This window comes from Pelecanus crispus, chromosome 3, assembly GCF_030463565.1.
Source record: "Pelecanus crispus isolate bPelCri1 chromosome 3, bPelCri1.pri, whole genome shotgun sequence".
NCBI lineage: Eukaryota > Metazoa > Chordata > Aves > Pelecaniformes > Pelecanidae > Pelecanus > Pelecanus crispus.
Window position 1 is genome coordinate 131,241,826 of NC_134645.1, and position 15,793 is coordinate 131,257,618.

Sequence of the window (15,793 nt, forward strand, 5' to 3'; positions counted from 1 at the left end):
GGAGGAGGAGCAGGGTGGGGATGGCAGTGCAGGCAGGAGGAGGAGTGGGATGGGGATGGCAGTGCAGGCAGGAGGACCAGGGTAGGGACAGCAGTGCAGGCAGGAGGAGGAGCAGGGTGGGGATGGCAGTGCAGGCAGGAGGAGGAGTGGGATGGGGATGGCAGTGCAGGCAGGAGGACCAGGGTAGGGACAGCAGTGCAGGCAGGAGGAGGAGCAGGGTGGGGATGGCAGTGCAGGCAGGAGGAGGAGTGGGATGGGGATGGCAGTGCAGGCAGGAGGACCAGGGTAGGGACAGCAGTGCAGGCAGGAGGAGGAGCAGGGTGGGGATGGCAGTGCAGGCAGGAGGATGCTCAGCCACCACCCCGCAGGGCTGCCCTGGGGGTTATTCCTGGCCCGGCACAGACGATGCCTGGCACGGGGGAGATCCGGGGGAAGATGCCTGAAGTTCTCTGCAGCTTCTCGCTCCCCGTTCCCCTCCAAGCTGATGCCTGCCAGCCATCCCGGCTTCCCTGGCCCTCCAGAGCTGCCCCTGGGGCTGCTTGCAGTCAGTATTCCTTAAGGAAGGAGCAATATTTTATTACCCACCAAAGCCCATTGGCTGCAGGACCTTCCTGGTGAGTGATGTGGGTGCTCGACACCCCACCTTGTGCCTTCACCACTGCTGGACCACGGTGCTGCCCGCATGTTTTTGGGCTGAACTGGCTGCCTGCAGGCAGATCTCTGCCCGGGGACTCAGGACAAGCAGGGTTCCCTCTGTGCCGTGGGGGCTGTTGCTTTCCTGCAAGTGCCCTAACTCTCCTTTTGGTGTCCCAGCTGTTATTTTCCAGCACGTTAGCTGGATGAATCCATTGCGGTTTACACAGGAGATCATGACTGGAAGGAATAAATTATGGTATTTTATGACCAAATACTTTGCCTGAAGCCGACAGTTGCTGGCTTTTAGTGCTGACTTTTATTGTACGATACTGCCAGATCTGAAAAGCCTTTACAATTAATTTCTCCAAGCACTGGAAACCTCTTTTCCAGCAAATTTTATAGAGAGTTTAGAAAGAGGCTACTTGCTTTGAAGGGCCGGAGGATCGCTCAGGGTAAACACTTCCAGGGCAGGACGTGGCAATCAAGCCCAGCAGTGGTATTTTAATTAAAATGTTGAATTGCAAGTGGTGTTTGTAACGTCTGATTTTCATGTTCCCGGTCCCTTCTCCTGCTTTGGCAGATTTCCAGTCGTGTCTGATATGCATCGCGAGACGATTACCTCGACCAGCAGCCGTCACCCCTTCTGAATCCTTCGTGACCAAGCAAGACACCACAGGTAATGTCCCAGCGATGCCGGGGAGTCCTGGCTCGGCAGGATTTGTTCTCCCCCAGGGTCAGAGGCCAGCGGTGCAGTGCAGGACCCCATAGCATGAGCATGGTCCTGTCGTCTGCAAATGGCAGCACTGCCTGCTAGGACCGATGTGGTTGGCACCTCAACTGGAGGCACCTCAACTGAGTTTACACCTCAACTGATCCAATAGACCAGGCCCATGCCCTGCACGCAGCCCCTCCCTGCTCCCTTGGATTTCGGGCGGTTGCTGATGGGAATGAAACAGTCACCTTTCAGATTCAGGTTTGCTCTCGGCCAAATATCGCCTTCTAGCCATTCTGGTGACCTCCTTTCTGGTAGTTACCCATCACTCTGGACTTCTCTGCAGCCTGAAAATCCTTAATGAATGTTTTCTCTGCTCTCTGTTCCCTGCCCATGGCTGTAAAACAGCCAGCAAAGCTGCCTGGTGTTTCATGGCAAGGGAGAAAGCAGGCAGCAGGTCCTGCTTGGAGGACCCTTGGATGTGGGCAAGGTGGCTGGCGGGGTGTCCCACTGGGTGAGGGAATCTGGGGACCCCAGCCCTGGAGCAGTGAGGGTCCCTTTGCACAAAGGTGCTTCTTGTTGGGTCTTGTGTCTGCTTCAGCTGGCCAAGGTGTGCGTAGAGGTCAGTGCACGCTCCAGAGCAAACTCCTTGAACCTCCACCTCCTTCTGGAGGACATCCTTGTGTGCTCCTGCCACTGCTGCCTGACACCAAATAGGACGTGCCTTCATTTTCCACATTTATGGACCTATAGATGCTGAGGGACTTCTGATGCTGTGCTTGAGTAACGTGGCTTCTCTCTCTCTGCCCAGGTAAAATCATCTCCATTGACACCAGTTCCCTGAGAGCTGCCGGCAGGACGGGCTGGGAGGATTTGGTGCGGAAATGCATCTACGCTTTCTTCCAGCCTCAGGGCAGAGAGCCATCTTACGCCAAACAGCTCTTTCAAGAAGGTAACGGGCTCCTCTTTCTGGCTGGCGCGCTCTTCTGCCAAGCAGTGGGAGCTGCAAGGAGAAGCCGGAGCACAGTCCTCCTTGCTGGATAAATGCTTTCTAGAAAAAAAAAAAGTGCTGCAATAATAATCACAAAGTGCCAAAGGGAGATGGGAAGGGGCTGAGTAACACTGGAGGAGCTCCTCCAGCCAGGAGGTTCCCTCTCACCCTTCAGGAAATACAGAATTGAGACAAAATTGACCTAAATGTGATTAATTTTTTTTTTCCTGTGCCATCCGCAAACGCCATCCCCAGTGTCTAAGCAGAAGAAGCGGATGCTCTTTTGTGAGCATCTTTGCTCTGTCGGCTCTTTCATGAGCATCTTTGCTGTGTTGGCTCTTCAACGAGCGTCTTTGCTGTGTCGGCGAGGATGCTCATGACAGGGATGTGGGGAAGGCAGAATGTAGGATCAGGAGGTCGCTGAGCCTCCGGAGAGCTGTAACTCTGCCAGGGTTGCAGCGGCAGCGTCCTGCTGTACCTTCCCAGCCTGGCTGGGGTTCATCAGCTTGTACGTTGTACGCTGGTGATTGAGTGATGGCCCCTTCAGAAGCTCTGAGCACTCAAGGACGGTGCTGGATGGATTTAGATTTATAGAATCATAGAATCATAGAATCATTTAGGTTGGAAAAGACCTTTAAGATCACCCAACCCAACTATTAACCTAACATTACCAAGTCCACACTAAACCAATTAAGGGTAGCCTAGACTAAACCACGTCCCAAAGTGCCACGTCTGCCCGTTTTTTGAACGCTTCCAGGGATGGGGACTCCACCACCTCTCTGGGCAAATTTACCCACTGCAGGACATAGGTTTGGAGCTGGAGAAGCAGCAGGGAGGATTCCTGTGCCACCGTGGTTATTCATAACCCTCTTATTTTCTGGGTCTATGGGGTTAGCCAACACGCAGCATGTGGTTTTGTTTGCTGGGATGGTGGCTGTCCCAAGCAGCTTCTCCCTCTCTTCTGCTCCTTCCATCCTCCCCCTGGTGCTTGTAGGGTGTTGTGGGTTCTGGCTTGAGTTTCTAAGGGAGGTTCTTGTGTTTCTGGTTATCTCCTTCAGTGATGACACGTGGCACAGCCTTCAGCCCCTCCTATCGATTCACCTTGAGTGACGGGACAGTGCTTAGTGCCCACACCAAGTGTAAGCTCTGCTACCCCTCCAGCCCGGAGATGCAGCCCTTCATCATGGGCATCCACGTCATCGAGAGGTACGTTCCCACCCCGCCGCTACCGAGCCGTGCCCGCGCCTGGGTGGGCGATCCAGGAATCAAAGTGCGTGTTCCTTGCAATGGAAGGAGGATCCACTGGTGCTCTATGATGCTGGTTTGGAGGTGTGATCCCCATGAGTAATCTGAGGCTGAAAACCAGCGTGACAGCAGCTCTGTTGCTCTTGATTATTCTTGTTTTGCAAAGCAGTGGCCCCGGGAGTTCAGGTGGAAGTTTACAGACATGCTTCAGATTTCTGCCTTGCCCTGAAGAACTTAAAATATTTGGGGAGGGAGAGGCTCTGACAAACTGGCAGGACAGGGAGAGGTGAGGCTGTGGACCTGGGCTGTGCTGGAGAAATGCAAGGGGGCTGGGGCGGAGGGGAGTGCTGTCGGAGCAAGGTCCTCCTCCAGCCATGTGGGAATGTAAGACCCAGAGAACGTGATGCCTTCGGGATTTAGCTGGTGAGTGGCCATAACCCCAAGCAGCATCATGTTTCTGGGGAGATGCTAAAGCTGCTGCACTCCATCCATGATACCGAAATGGATCCAGAAGCGCTGGTGGAGATGGGAAGGCTGAGACCCCCAGGGCTCGCGAGCTGCTGCTCTCCAGGCTTCAGAGCTCTGCAGCATGGACAGGGGGCAGGAGCTACCTGAGTGACACTGAAGGTTTGGGCAAAGCCTTTTGTGACTTTTCCTCTCCTTTTCACCTCCCGCAGAGATCACGGCATGCTCTCACCCCAGGAGAACACTAACTCCGCGATGTCCCTTCCCCGGGTCAGCCCCTCGCTGAACCCCAGCATCTCCCCGGGGCAAGGCATGGCCCTGCCGCCCTCCATCCCTCCCTCCAATGGCAGCATGTTGGCCACCAACGTGAACCAGCAGCCAGGCGCCAGCCTCCACAACAGCAACTCCAGCACCAGCCAAACCAGCTTTGGATGTTCACCTGGGAACCAGATAGGAGCCAACGTTGCCTTAAGCCAGGGACAAGCCGGTCCCCAGAACAGTAACCACACTTTGAACCTCAATAGCTCCCCCATGAATAGTCCAGGGATTACCCCACCACAGTTCATGTCTCCGAGGCATCGGGTCAGCCCAGGGCTGGTGCCCAGACCCAGAGTGCCCAGCAATCCCTTCTCGCCCACCATGCCCACCATGCACTCCCCTGTGGGCATGGCCAACAGCGGTGGTGGGGGCGGCGGTGGCACCGGTGGCACCAGACCCTTTCCCAGTGCCCCCATAAACTCTATGCAGGGGCTGACCGAAGGTCCCAGCACGCCGGTGGGCTACTCCACGCCACCCCCCGTGCTGAGACAGCTCAGCTCCCAGAGCTCGCCCGGCCGCCTCGCCATGCAGCCCATGAAAGCAGAATCGAAGGACAGCAAAGAGATCGCCTCCATCCTGAGCGAGATGATCCAGTCGGACAGCGGTTCAGGGGATGGCAAACCGCTGGACTCGGGCATGCTGCATGCCGGCGACAGGCTCTCGGAGGGGGACAGCAAGTGCTCCCAAGCCACCAGCCATAAGCTGGTCCAGCTCCTGGCCACCACAGCGGAGCAGCAGCTTCGACATGCCGACGCGGACACGAGCTGCAAAGATTCGTTAGCCTGCGCGGGCACTGCTGGCACCTTGGCCGCCGGCAACCCTCCCAGCAGCACCTGCCCTTCCTCCCATAGCTCGCTGACCGAGCGGCACAAGATTTTGCATAGACTCCTTCAGGAGGGCAGCCCTTCCGATATTACCACCCTGGCCATGGAGCACGAGAAGAAGGAGAACGCCCCGAACCCCACCACCACCCCCACAGCTCAGAGCCAGCTGCCGGGAACCCCGGACATCAAGCTGGAGCCTGACGCGCTGAAGAAAAAAGATGTCAAGGATCACCAGCTCCTGCGCTATCTGCTGGACAAGGATGAGAAGGAGCTTGCTGCAGCCCCGGCGCTGAGCCTGGATGACGTGAAGGTGAAGGTGGAGAAGACGGAGCAGATGGAGCCCTGTAACACGGCCCCAGTGCCGCTCGCCAAACCTCCTGCTGCGGAGGAGGTCAAGCTGGAGACACAGGGCCAGGTGAGTTGACCCATCTGCGTCTGCGCTGGTGGGATCCTCTTGACAAGTCGTGTTTTGGGGGCACTTTCCCCCAAACCTGCTGGTGTGCTCCCTCCACAGCAAGGTGGTGGGGGCTGGGAGAAATGTGGGGAGACGTCCTGTGGCTGCCGCAGCCTTCTGCCCTGGTGCCACCTTCTCCAGCACTGATGCCACCCTCTGCGGTGGTGCCGCCACCTTCTCCAGCGCTGATGCCACCCTCTGCGGTGGTGCCGCCACCTTCTCCAGCGCTGATGCCACCCTCTGCGGTGGTGCTGCCACCTTCTCCAGCGCTGATGCCACCCTCTGCGGTGGTGCTGCCACCTTCTCCAGCGCTGATGCCGCTGATGTCACCTTCTCCAGTGCTGATGCCACCTTCTCCAGTGCTGGTGCCACCTTCTCCAGCACCGGTGATATCCCCTTTTGTCCAGATGCTTCACATGTTGGCAGCTTAGACCTTCAAGGCGATGGTGGGAAGGGAAGGGAGAAACTTTACCGAGGTGTATAAAAATGAGAAAGAAACACAGCACATCACTGCAGGTGGTGGGCTTGAGTGAGGAGAAGACCACGTGCATGTTGCCGTGTGAAAAGGTTCTTAATTCTGCATCTCTGGGCACATTTAGGGCTCATGTCCCAGGGAATTTTCAATCCATTGCCCTCTTGTTGCCTGAGATTAGCAATTATACGGGCTTTTTAGTTATCCTAAAAGTATTATTAAATTGAATAATCCAGTGACAGATCTCTGCAATAGAGATTTGGGTGTATAAATATTCATTACACACAGCTATGAATAGAAGAGATTTCTTATTTTTGAAAGCCAGGGGAGATGGTAACATGGATAAGGCTGCTTAATCCTTTTTAAGCAAAGAGAAGAGAGCGGCTGACATGAAGAGCAGGGCTGATCGCCTGCTTACTGACTGCGGCAAATAAGGCTGCCGGTGTTTGGAGATACGGGATGAATAACAGAGTGCTCAGAGAGCCTTGAATGACAAATACACAATAAGTCTTTTAATAAGGTTAAGGGCTCAGTTGGCTTGGGAGTCGCGGTCGGTTATCCTATAGGCGAGTGGGAATTGAACTCCGTATCTCTTTCTATAATATCCTTTCCTGGTGTCATCGGCTCGCTGGATGGTACGGCCTCCCCCATCATCTCCCATTTGAGATCCATCAGCTAGATTAACGTGCCTCTGGATGAGGAAGACCCAAGTCAAGATGTGCTCATTTCAGGAGGCACGTGGGAGCTTGCAGGTGGGCAGTGAATCTGCCGTAGAGCCCGGTACCCACCACGATGCTCCAGTGCAAGGCGCAGCATCCTCCCGGGAGATGCACGGGTTATTGTATGGAGCCGCCCCAACCTGCTTTCACAAAGCTGGGAGCGTGTCGGGGAGCGTGGTTGTAGCCGAAATTAGGCAAAATGCTGGGGCATGGGAAGAGCTTTGCTTGCCTGGTCTCCCAGACATCCACGTGCGGGATTCACTCGCCAGCTGGGGATTCAGGCAGGCTCTTTGCTGACCGTCAGTGATGGTTCCAGGTACTCCATCCTTCAGAGAGTGCAGAAAGCCCTAGTCATTAAATGAGGCTGTGTGAGCTAATTGTGCTCTGCTCGCAAACAGGCGCACAGAGCTTGCAGGACTCGAGCCTGGATGTGTTTATAAGCCCCTTTCCTGCGCTGCTGGAAGCAGCCGAGCATTTTTAGGCTCCTTCGTGGCTTTTCAGTTCCAAGTATCCCTCCCCAGGCAGCTGGAGAGTATCAGGATTATACGTTGGACCGCACCAAGTGCTTCCAAAGAGTTAATAAAAGAGGCTGGAGAGGGTTTGCAGAGTCTTAAAATGCATTTTCTGAGGAGTGAACAACCCTTCACTGCTCAGCAGCTCAGGACAGAGTTTCATTTCCACATGTTTTCTGTTAGAGGCTGCTTTGGTGCGGTGTGGAGAGGGGAAGCTGCCATTTCAAATAAAATCTAGCACTTGCTAGATTTTTATTTTCATGTGTGATTATTTTAAGAATCGAAATGTCAATTAGGAGCAACATTAATTGTGGGGCAGGCACAAGGCCTTGAAGGAATTATTTCCTTTCTGGATTTATCCTATGGGAACACCCTGGGTTTGCTCGGAGCCACCTATTTGAGGGGTGAGAACAAAAAAATATTTGGGTAGGGCTTCAGAAAGAGCTAGTAGGAATTACAAGAGTTAAAAAAAAAAATGAAAGGAAAAGAATAAGCAAGGTTTTGGAAGGGCTCTTCATCCTTGTGCTTCAAGGCATGAGCTGAACTTCGGCTAGGTGAAGAGGAGACTTTCCTTCAGGTCACATTGTCTTAAATCTGCCCTTGAGCATGATGCTGGGGAGCAGGCAGCACTGCCTGGGCCTGGGAGCGCTCAGCTGCTTCCACCGTCCACACGTCCAAAGAGAAATCATCAATGTCCCATCATTGGAAGTCTTCAAGGTCAGGTTGAACAGGGCTCTGAGCAACCTGATCTAGTAGATGTCCCTGCCCATGGCAGGGCGTTGGACTAGATGACCTTTCAAGGTCCCTTCCAACCCAAACCATTCTGTGATTCCATGAAAAATAAAGTTTTACCTTCTTTTTTGTTTGCTTTTTGGCCTGAATCTATATTTCAGCTTGTTTTTGCAAGCAGGGTAGAATCCTTTTCTTGAAAAGAAGAAAAAAAGAGAAGTGATGACAGAGAGCTGGAGATCCTTATGGAAATAGCTGCCTCCAGGAACCAGGGCTCCACAGAAAATTCAAATGATCTGAAGCTTGCAATAAAATCGTGGGATTATTTAATTTGTGCAAGTATTTCGTTGCCCAAGTGGCTTGGGAGGAGAAGTGCCTCCACCCCCGTGAAGGTCCAGCCATGGATGAAGGTTTGCTGGGTGGGTACCACCTGGAAGCATCTCTGACCTCCTCGCCAAGCTGATTTCACGTGTGGGGCATCCTGCGAGCTGGCTGGGCGAGGGACGAAGGGCAGATATGAGATGGTGTCCTTTGGTTTGCCTTTTGGTTAGCTCTGGTTTTGGACCCTTGTTTCTGCCGGGAGCCAGAGGTTTGGGGAAGGAGGAGTTGTTCAGAAATATTCAGCCACCCTGTGTCTCCAGCCCTCGCACCGTGGGTTTTCTCACCCATTTGGGGACAGAAATAGGTCGTGGAGGTCTGAGCCTTCTCTGAGCAAGACTGGATGGCCTGAGCTGCTCCAGCCCTCCAGCACTATGCATTTTCTAGACATGGAGGAGAAATAAAATACCCATTAAAGTGGACACAGATTCCAGGTGCAAGTTTGGGTGCTCCAGAAAATAACTCATAAGCACCCTGCTCCCACCACATGTCCTTCATTCCCACCTCTCCGTCCTCCGCCCTCTTCACATACCCAACAAGCAATGCAAGAACTTCGCTGCTCCTGATTTATCTCCACTTAACGTCTGTTTTGGATGCCCACAGCTCGCTCTGTACCCTTCTTCTCCCTCTACCTCCAAAATGACCTCCCTGCAGGAGGAGATGGAGTTAATGAGGTGTATTTCTGCTGTATCGTGGATGTCTACCATTTGCTTCAGTTCTCACTTCAGTTTTGCAAACTTGAGCTTTAAAGAAATTCTGCTTGGTCGAGAATCATAGAATCATGGAATCATTTAGGTTGGAAAAGACCTTGAAGATCATCCAGTCCAACCATTAATCTACACTACCAAGTCCACCACTAAACCAATTAAGGGGAGAGGAATAATTTCATGTTTCCTGGCTTGTTGGCTGGATTATTTTTTCATGAAAGTAAAACTGGGAATCACTAAGGTTGGAAAGGCCCTCTAAGATCATCAGCCCAACCATCAACCCAACACCCCTGTGCCCACTAAACCATGTCCCCAAGTGCCACCTCTGCCCGTTTGTTGAACCCCTCCAGGGCTGGGGACTCCCCCACCTCTCTGGGCAGCCTGTTCCAATGCTTGACCACTCTTTCTGTGAAGAAATTTCTCCTAATATCCAATCTAAACCTCCCCTGACGCAGCTTGAGCTCATTTCCTCTCGTCCTATCACTTGTTCCTTGGGAGAAGAGACCAACCCCCCTCCCTGCCCCCTCCTGTCAGGAGCTGCAGAGCGATCAGGTCTCCCCTCAGCCTCCTCTTCTCCAGGCTGAACACCCCCAGCTCCCTCAGCCGCTCCCCACCAGCCCTGTGTTCATTATGACATTATTTGGAAGAGTTGAGACGTGCAGCCCGCTGCAGGAGTTGAATTTGCTGCATTTAATTCGCTCTGTGAGCCTGGGTTTAGGAGGATATTCTGCTTCTCAGGGCTCTGGGGTTACGATTTGATGGAAAGGATACGGGGGGAAAAGAAAAAGACTGGTTAGTCCATTATAAATTGTAATATTGATGCCTGCTGCTCATGGTGCACTTTTCATCATCGGTGTTGTCTAAACATCATTTAATTCACAACATGCTACTGTAAAGGAAAAACAACCATGTGCCCTGTCACATATATTAAAAAATAGCAACTCATCTACCCAGGTGCTCCATGAGACGGTAGGGAAGCGGGGAAAAAAGAGCAGTGAAGGTCAAGAAGGAAATCTCTGACATGGTGGGGAGCGTGAGCGGGGTCTCTCAGGTCTCGGATGCTGGAGTGGGTTCATGGTTTCGGTGGAGCCACCGTTGTTGGAGGGTCCATCCCAAGGTGGAGCTTCCCGCAGCTTTGTCCTCGCGATGCGCCGACCTGTGCATCGTGGAGCTGAAACTGGAAGTGGTTGCAGCGGCGATTGGGATTGCCACCGGTTTGGAGGATTTTATATCTGAGATCTGAAATATTTCCAGCTAGGAAACTTCCTAGGGAGAAACAGCTAGGGAGGAACTTGCCATGGTTTCTTCTGGCAAGGGGCAAAGCTGTCACCTTGGTGAGAGGTCTTTAACTCTGCTCCATCGGCCAGGGAGGAGCAGAGGCATCCCCGGGATGCCCAAAGCCAGCAGCCTCCCAGCTTTTTATCACGGGCAGGGGCTGTTGGCTGCAGCCCCACATCTCAGCTGATGGCAGAGCCTCTTGTCGAAGCCAGGATCCCAATTCCTGCCAGATTTCTCCATCTTCTCTGGACCAGAGCATCATTCCCTCCATCAAATGCAAAGATTTTCCCTAGTGCTATCAAGTTGTCTATTAATTACTCCGTGTTAATGGCCAGGCTTACCCTAACGCCGAGGGGTGGCTCTTCTGGAAACGGTATGCGTCCTTAGATTTTAAAGCATTTAGCTTCCCTTGAGATATTTTTCTTTTTAGCCAAAGCTCATTTATCTCAGCCCCTTTAATCCCAACCTGCTGCTTTACAGCGCCGCTATTACAGCCACTGGTGCAAATCCCTTTCCCAGTAACTTTCCCATTTATTTGAGTCCCCGGGCTAAACATCTAGGCTTCCACTCGTAGCGCTGATGAAGGCTGGAAAAGCTGAATGAGATTTTACTGCCCCATTGAGGGTAATTACATGCCCGAGGCCAGCGTCGGTTTTGGACACTTGTTCCAAAAAGTCACTTCTGTTTCTTAGAACAGACCATTTTTTTACTATTATAATTTCAGCGTAAGCATATGTATATTAACAAAGCAAATTATCTCCCGTTTTAAATAGCTGGAGGTTATATATACCGTTAATAATTATGCTAATTGCAGCACGCGAGCATCTCGAAGCTGCCGCCGAGGATGGGGCTCTGGGGTGGGGACACGTGCGCGGGGGGAGGACAGGCCTGGTCCCCCCAGGGTCTGCGTCTGGCCAGGCAGAGGGACGCGGGGCCGGTTCTCCATCCATGTGAGATGCTCAGCATTTCGGCAAGCGAAGGGATGGGGGGAGCAGCGTTGGGGGGCTGTGCGCATGCGAAAGCAGCGCTTGGTCTCGCTGAGGTTGTGCGTTGGGCTCAATCATCGACCTGTGATTTTTTTTTTTTTTTTTTTTTTTTTCCCCTTCCTTAGTTTGCTGCCGAACTGGAGCAGCTGGACCAGCTCCTGCCCTCGCTGGAGAAGGCGGCTCAGCTGCCCGGCTTGTGCGGACCGGAGAGAAACGAGAGCGGCATGGCCGGCGTCGCCGTCAAACCGGAGATGCTGGCAGCCCCCCTGCAGCCCAGCACCGCTGCCAGAGCCCCCACGGGACTCAACCGTACGTGTCTGCCTCCGGGGAATGCCGGCCCTCACCCCCAAACCCGGTCCCTGCTGGGGGGTGGGCAGGGAGGGTGTCCTCCATCACCGGCTCTGCTGGGGTACCACCACCCTGGATCCGGCCGCGGTGATGCTCTGGGGGACCTGGGCTTTGGGGGCTGGTGCGAGGCTGGTGGCGGTGAGCCCCACTCTCCCCCTGCAGACAGCTGTGATGTGAGTAAGAGGAGAGGGATACTGTCCCTCCGAGACATGCGCGTAGTCGCAAGGCAGCAGGCAGGCTCAGCCAGAGGTGTTTGAGGTTGCAAAGCATCGCTGTTGCTTCCAGACAGGAGACTTAGTACGTTCAGGTGCGGCATCAGGACCGTTTATCTGGGGGGGGGGGGGGTGTCGGGGGGGAAAAGATCTCATTTTCTCCAAAGTGAGCAGTTTTACTAAAGAAAAAAATTATGATTTCTCTCCTGAAGGAGCCTGCAGGCAAATAATAAATTCAGGTTGTTACAGAGCAAAAGCGTACGTGGACCCCACGGCTGGGGGCTGAAGCTGGGGCTCCTCGAGGTGGGCTTCCCCAGGCTGGGCGGTAACAGAGCCACAGCTATTCCCAGCAAACCACCCGCATCCACCACAGGGAAGGCAAGCTTTTACCAATTACAGCATGAATTTGCCCAAATAACTGCACCCAGCGGCTCCCGCTATCGCGGCGTGCTTGGTCAGAGCCCACGCTGTGCGCTTGCCGTGACGGACGTCCCCGTGCCAGCCCCGAGCCCCGCGGCACGAGGGACGCTCGCCTGTCCCCTTTGGTACCGCGGCATCCCCGGGGCAGCGTGCCAGAGCCGGTCCCGGCCCCGTGGGGCTTTTCCCGTCCCACACTTGATTTTTCATGGATATAATTATCCGTCACGGGCCCTGTATCGCTGCCGCTGCAAATCGCACCGAGTCTTGAATGCTGAAGTGCAGCTTTCAGAGCAGAGGGAAGGAAGAGCGAGCGGCAGGACAGGGCCCAGTATAAACCAGTTAGCTGCTGGTCCAGATCCTACCCAGGGAGGGATAATCATCCTGTTACTTATTCAGCAAATGGAGATGAGGAGGTTTTGGGTTCCAGCCCAGCAAGAAGCCCGCGAGGCGGCTCTGGCAGGCAGGGCTGGGATATTTTCGGAGCACTCGGGTTGCAGAAGCAGAGCCTTTAAAAGGGTAGGAGCATCGTAGCAGAAGGAAAAGCGACGCGGTGGCGTGAACGCGGCCAAAATCGTGCCGTGAAGTGGGGCGAAACCCACCTGGGAGGCTGGGTTTGCAGTGGGCTCTCAGGGGGGACCCTCCGAGGGCAGCGCGGCATCGTGCTGCTGAGCAATGGCTTGCGGGTCTCTAACCCCCTCAAAAAACTCTCTGCGAGCCGCAGGCAGGCTCTGGAGCAAAGTGCTATGGGCTGAAACGTCGCCCTGCGTGCGATAAATCGTAGGGGAAGAGTTTGGGGTGTGATAAATGGGAATATCAGCTACCAGAAGATGTACAGGGTAGGGCGCGAGATGAATGCTGGAAGGGTGATGAGTGAGGGCTGCCTTGAGCCCGGAGGCATCGGGGAGCCGTGCTGTGCCTCCCCTCCGTCGGGAAGATGTCTGGGGAGTGAAAAGGAGCTGTCAGCCCCATAGCTGTAGCCGTGGACTGATTCACCCATCACCTCCGAGCTGAATTCATCGTTAGGCTTATCACTCAAGCCTAATAGTTCCTTGCCAAGGACCCTCTTGTCCCGGGGCTGAGCTGGTTGGTACCTTCAGCAGCGGGGACACTCGTAACGCTCCGACGTAATTAAGAGCTGGGCTTACTGCCTTCGGAGGAATCGGAATCCTGCGTCCGAGTTAGAGCGGGGAGGAGAGCGAGCATGGTCGCGGCAGGGGCTGCAGTGCGAGTGCTTGAAATGCCAGCTGCTGCCCTCCTGGGTTACAGTGTCTAAAATAGCACCTACCGCCGAGGAGATCCACCACGAGCCTCGCCGAAGGTGCTGCCGTGGGGCTTAACTCGTGCGGGGTGGCAGTGGTGCACCCCTAAGCCGGTCCCTGAGGATTCGGAGGTGCTGCTGGCTGGAAGAGGGCTTGCCAACGGCCACGGCTGGTGGCCACCTGCTTGCAAGGCCGCCTCTTACATTCGTTCTTCTGTTCAACGCGAGCATTTTGGGACGCGCTCCCCGATGGCAAACTTGCAGCTGAACTTGCAAAAACTTATCGAAACAAAAATTAGAATAATGCGAGGGCCTAGCGACGTCATTTTCAGTGATTTAAAGCCAGCAGGTGATAGATGAGAGCTGCACAGGCAGCAAGCCAGTGCGGGGAGCATCGCTGCTGAGGCTCCCCTCTCGCTGCCAGGCGTAAAGGCGGGGGCACGGCTCCTGCGCCGGGGGCAGCCCCGGAGGGAGCAGAGCCTGGTTGATGTGGCTACGTCGAGCAAGAGAGCTGCACTTCAGCTCCTGTCGTTCGCTGTGGCCCTGATACCCTCCTTTTAGCAGCGTTCGAACCCCGGCTATGTATTTTAGACAGGTGCAACCCCCATCCCCCCCGCCTTTCTTACGTCCAGTTGATTATTTTTAATTTTTATGCCCAGCTGATTATTTTAAGCTCCAGCTACTGGGTTTTGGGTGCCAGCCCGGCTCCTGGATCCCCTTACCTTCATGCAGCGTGGCACAGCATGCAGGAGCTGCGGCGCTGCCCAGGGGCTGTTGTCACCCGGGGCGGCTCCCCCAGGGTGGCTGTGGGTGACAAAGCCACACATGGGACTGAGCCTTCAGCTTTAGGCAAGGTGACATCCCACCACGACCCCCTTCTCGCCCTCCAAACTTACTGACACCAGCTCCCTCCCTGGCAGGGCGAGGATTTTGCTGAGCGCTGGTGATCATAGAATCATCAAATCATTTAGGTTGGAAAAGACCTTGAAGATCACCCAGTCCAACCATTAACCTAACACTACCAGGTCCACCACTAAACCAATTCAGGGCAGAGGAAGAATTAATTTCGTGTTTCCTGGCTTGGTGGCTGCATTATTTTTTCATGAAAGTAAAACCAGGAATCACTAAGGTTGGAAAGGCCCTCCAAGATCATCAGTCCAACCATCAACCCAACACCCCCATGGCCACCAAATCATGTCCAAAAGTGCCACCTCTGCCCGTTTGTTGAACCCCTCCAGGGATGGGGACTCCTCCCCCACCTCTCTGGGCAGCCTGTTCCAATGCTTGACCACTCTTTCTGTGAAGAAATTTCTCCCAATATCCAATCTAAACCTCCCCTGATGCAGCTTGAGCCCATTTCCTCTCATCCTATCGCTTGGTCCTTGGGAGAAGAGACCAACACCCACCTCGCTACAACTTGTGATCTTGCAATGAGTCTTGGGTAGAGATCTGACTTGTGCTTTTTTTCTTTTTTTTTTTATATAATTTAATGAATCTCTAGCAATGAACAGCGGGCAGGGCGTGCAGGCTGGTCGGACCCCATTTGAGTTCTGCGACCCCCTGGAGCCAGCGCAGCTGAGGCCGGTTCCTTGTCCTGCGAGCAACGGCAGCAGCCCGCACGCCCGCGGGCCGTCCCAGCAGGGCAGGGGCACGGTGACCGCACCAAACCCCTTCCCACCCGACACAGGTACGTACAGCCGCAGGCATCCGCTCCTCTCCACCTTCTCCAGATTACGCTAAGGCTTTCCAAGGAGTCCCACAGGAGAAAAGGCGTTGCAGGGTGGAGCTCGAGCTTCGCTGTTCACCACCAGCTTCTTGCAAGCAGTGAGCTTCGCAACTGTGCTTATTCTTTTCCCTCTTTTCACGTCGGTGTAGTTTCAGACAAAATAAAGACCTTTCTGTCAGTCCCAGCTCCCAGGGAGGCATCAGAGGAGGCTGCTTCCCCTCACCCGAGCAGTGGCAGCCGCTCAGGTTCCCTGGCACTGCTCGAGCTTTAATTTCCATGAGACCCGGAGCATGGGTGGTGTGTTGGGAGAAGAGCTGCAGAAGCAACAGTCTCACCTCACCTTGCTGAAATCGCCGACAATAAAACACCGCACACTTTGCCGTGAGCCATTTCGGCAGCCTGA

The 15,793-nt window shown here is 54.3% G+C and overlaps 1 protein-coding gene across 1 annotated transcript in view; it reads left to right on the forward strand.

Moving 5' to 3' along the window:
- Positions 1 to 15,793, forward strand: part of NCOA1 (nuclear receptor coactivator 1) — a 131,051-nt gene that overhangs the window by 98,693 nt on the left and 16,565 nt on the right. Inside the window, exons 8-12 of the mRNA XM_075707139.1 lie at positions 1,217 to 1,312; positions 2,160 to 2,300; positions 3,398 to 3,545; positions 4,262 to 5,606; positions 11,552 to 11,735. Coding sequence (XP_075563254.1) covers positions 1,217 to 1,312; positions 2,160 to 2,300; positions 3,398 to 3,545; positions 4,262 to 5,606; positions 11,552 to 11,735 — 1,914 coding nt within the window. The remainder of the gene's footprint in view (positions 1 to 1,216; positions 1,313 to 2,159; positions 2,301 to 3,397; positions 3,546 to 4,261; positions 5,607 to 11,551; positions 11,736 to 15,793) is intronic.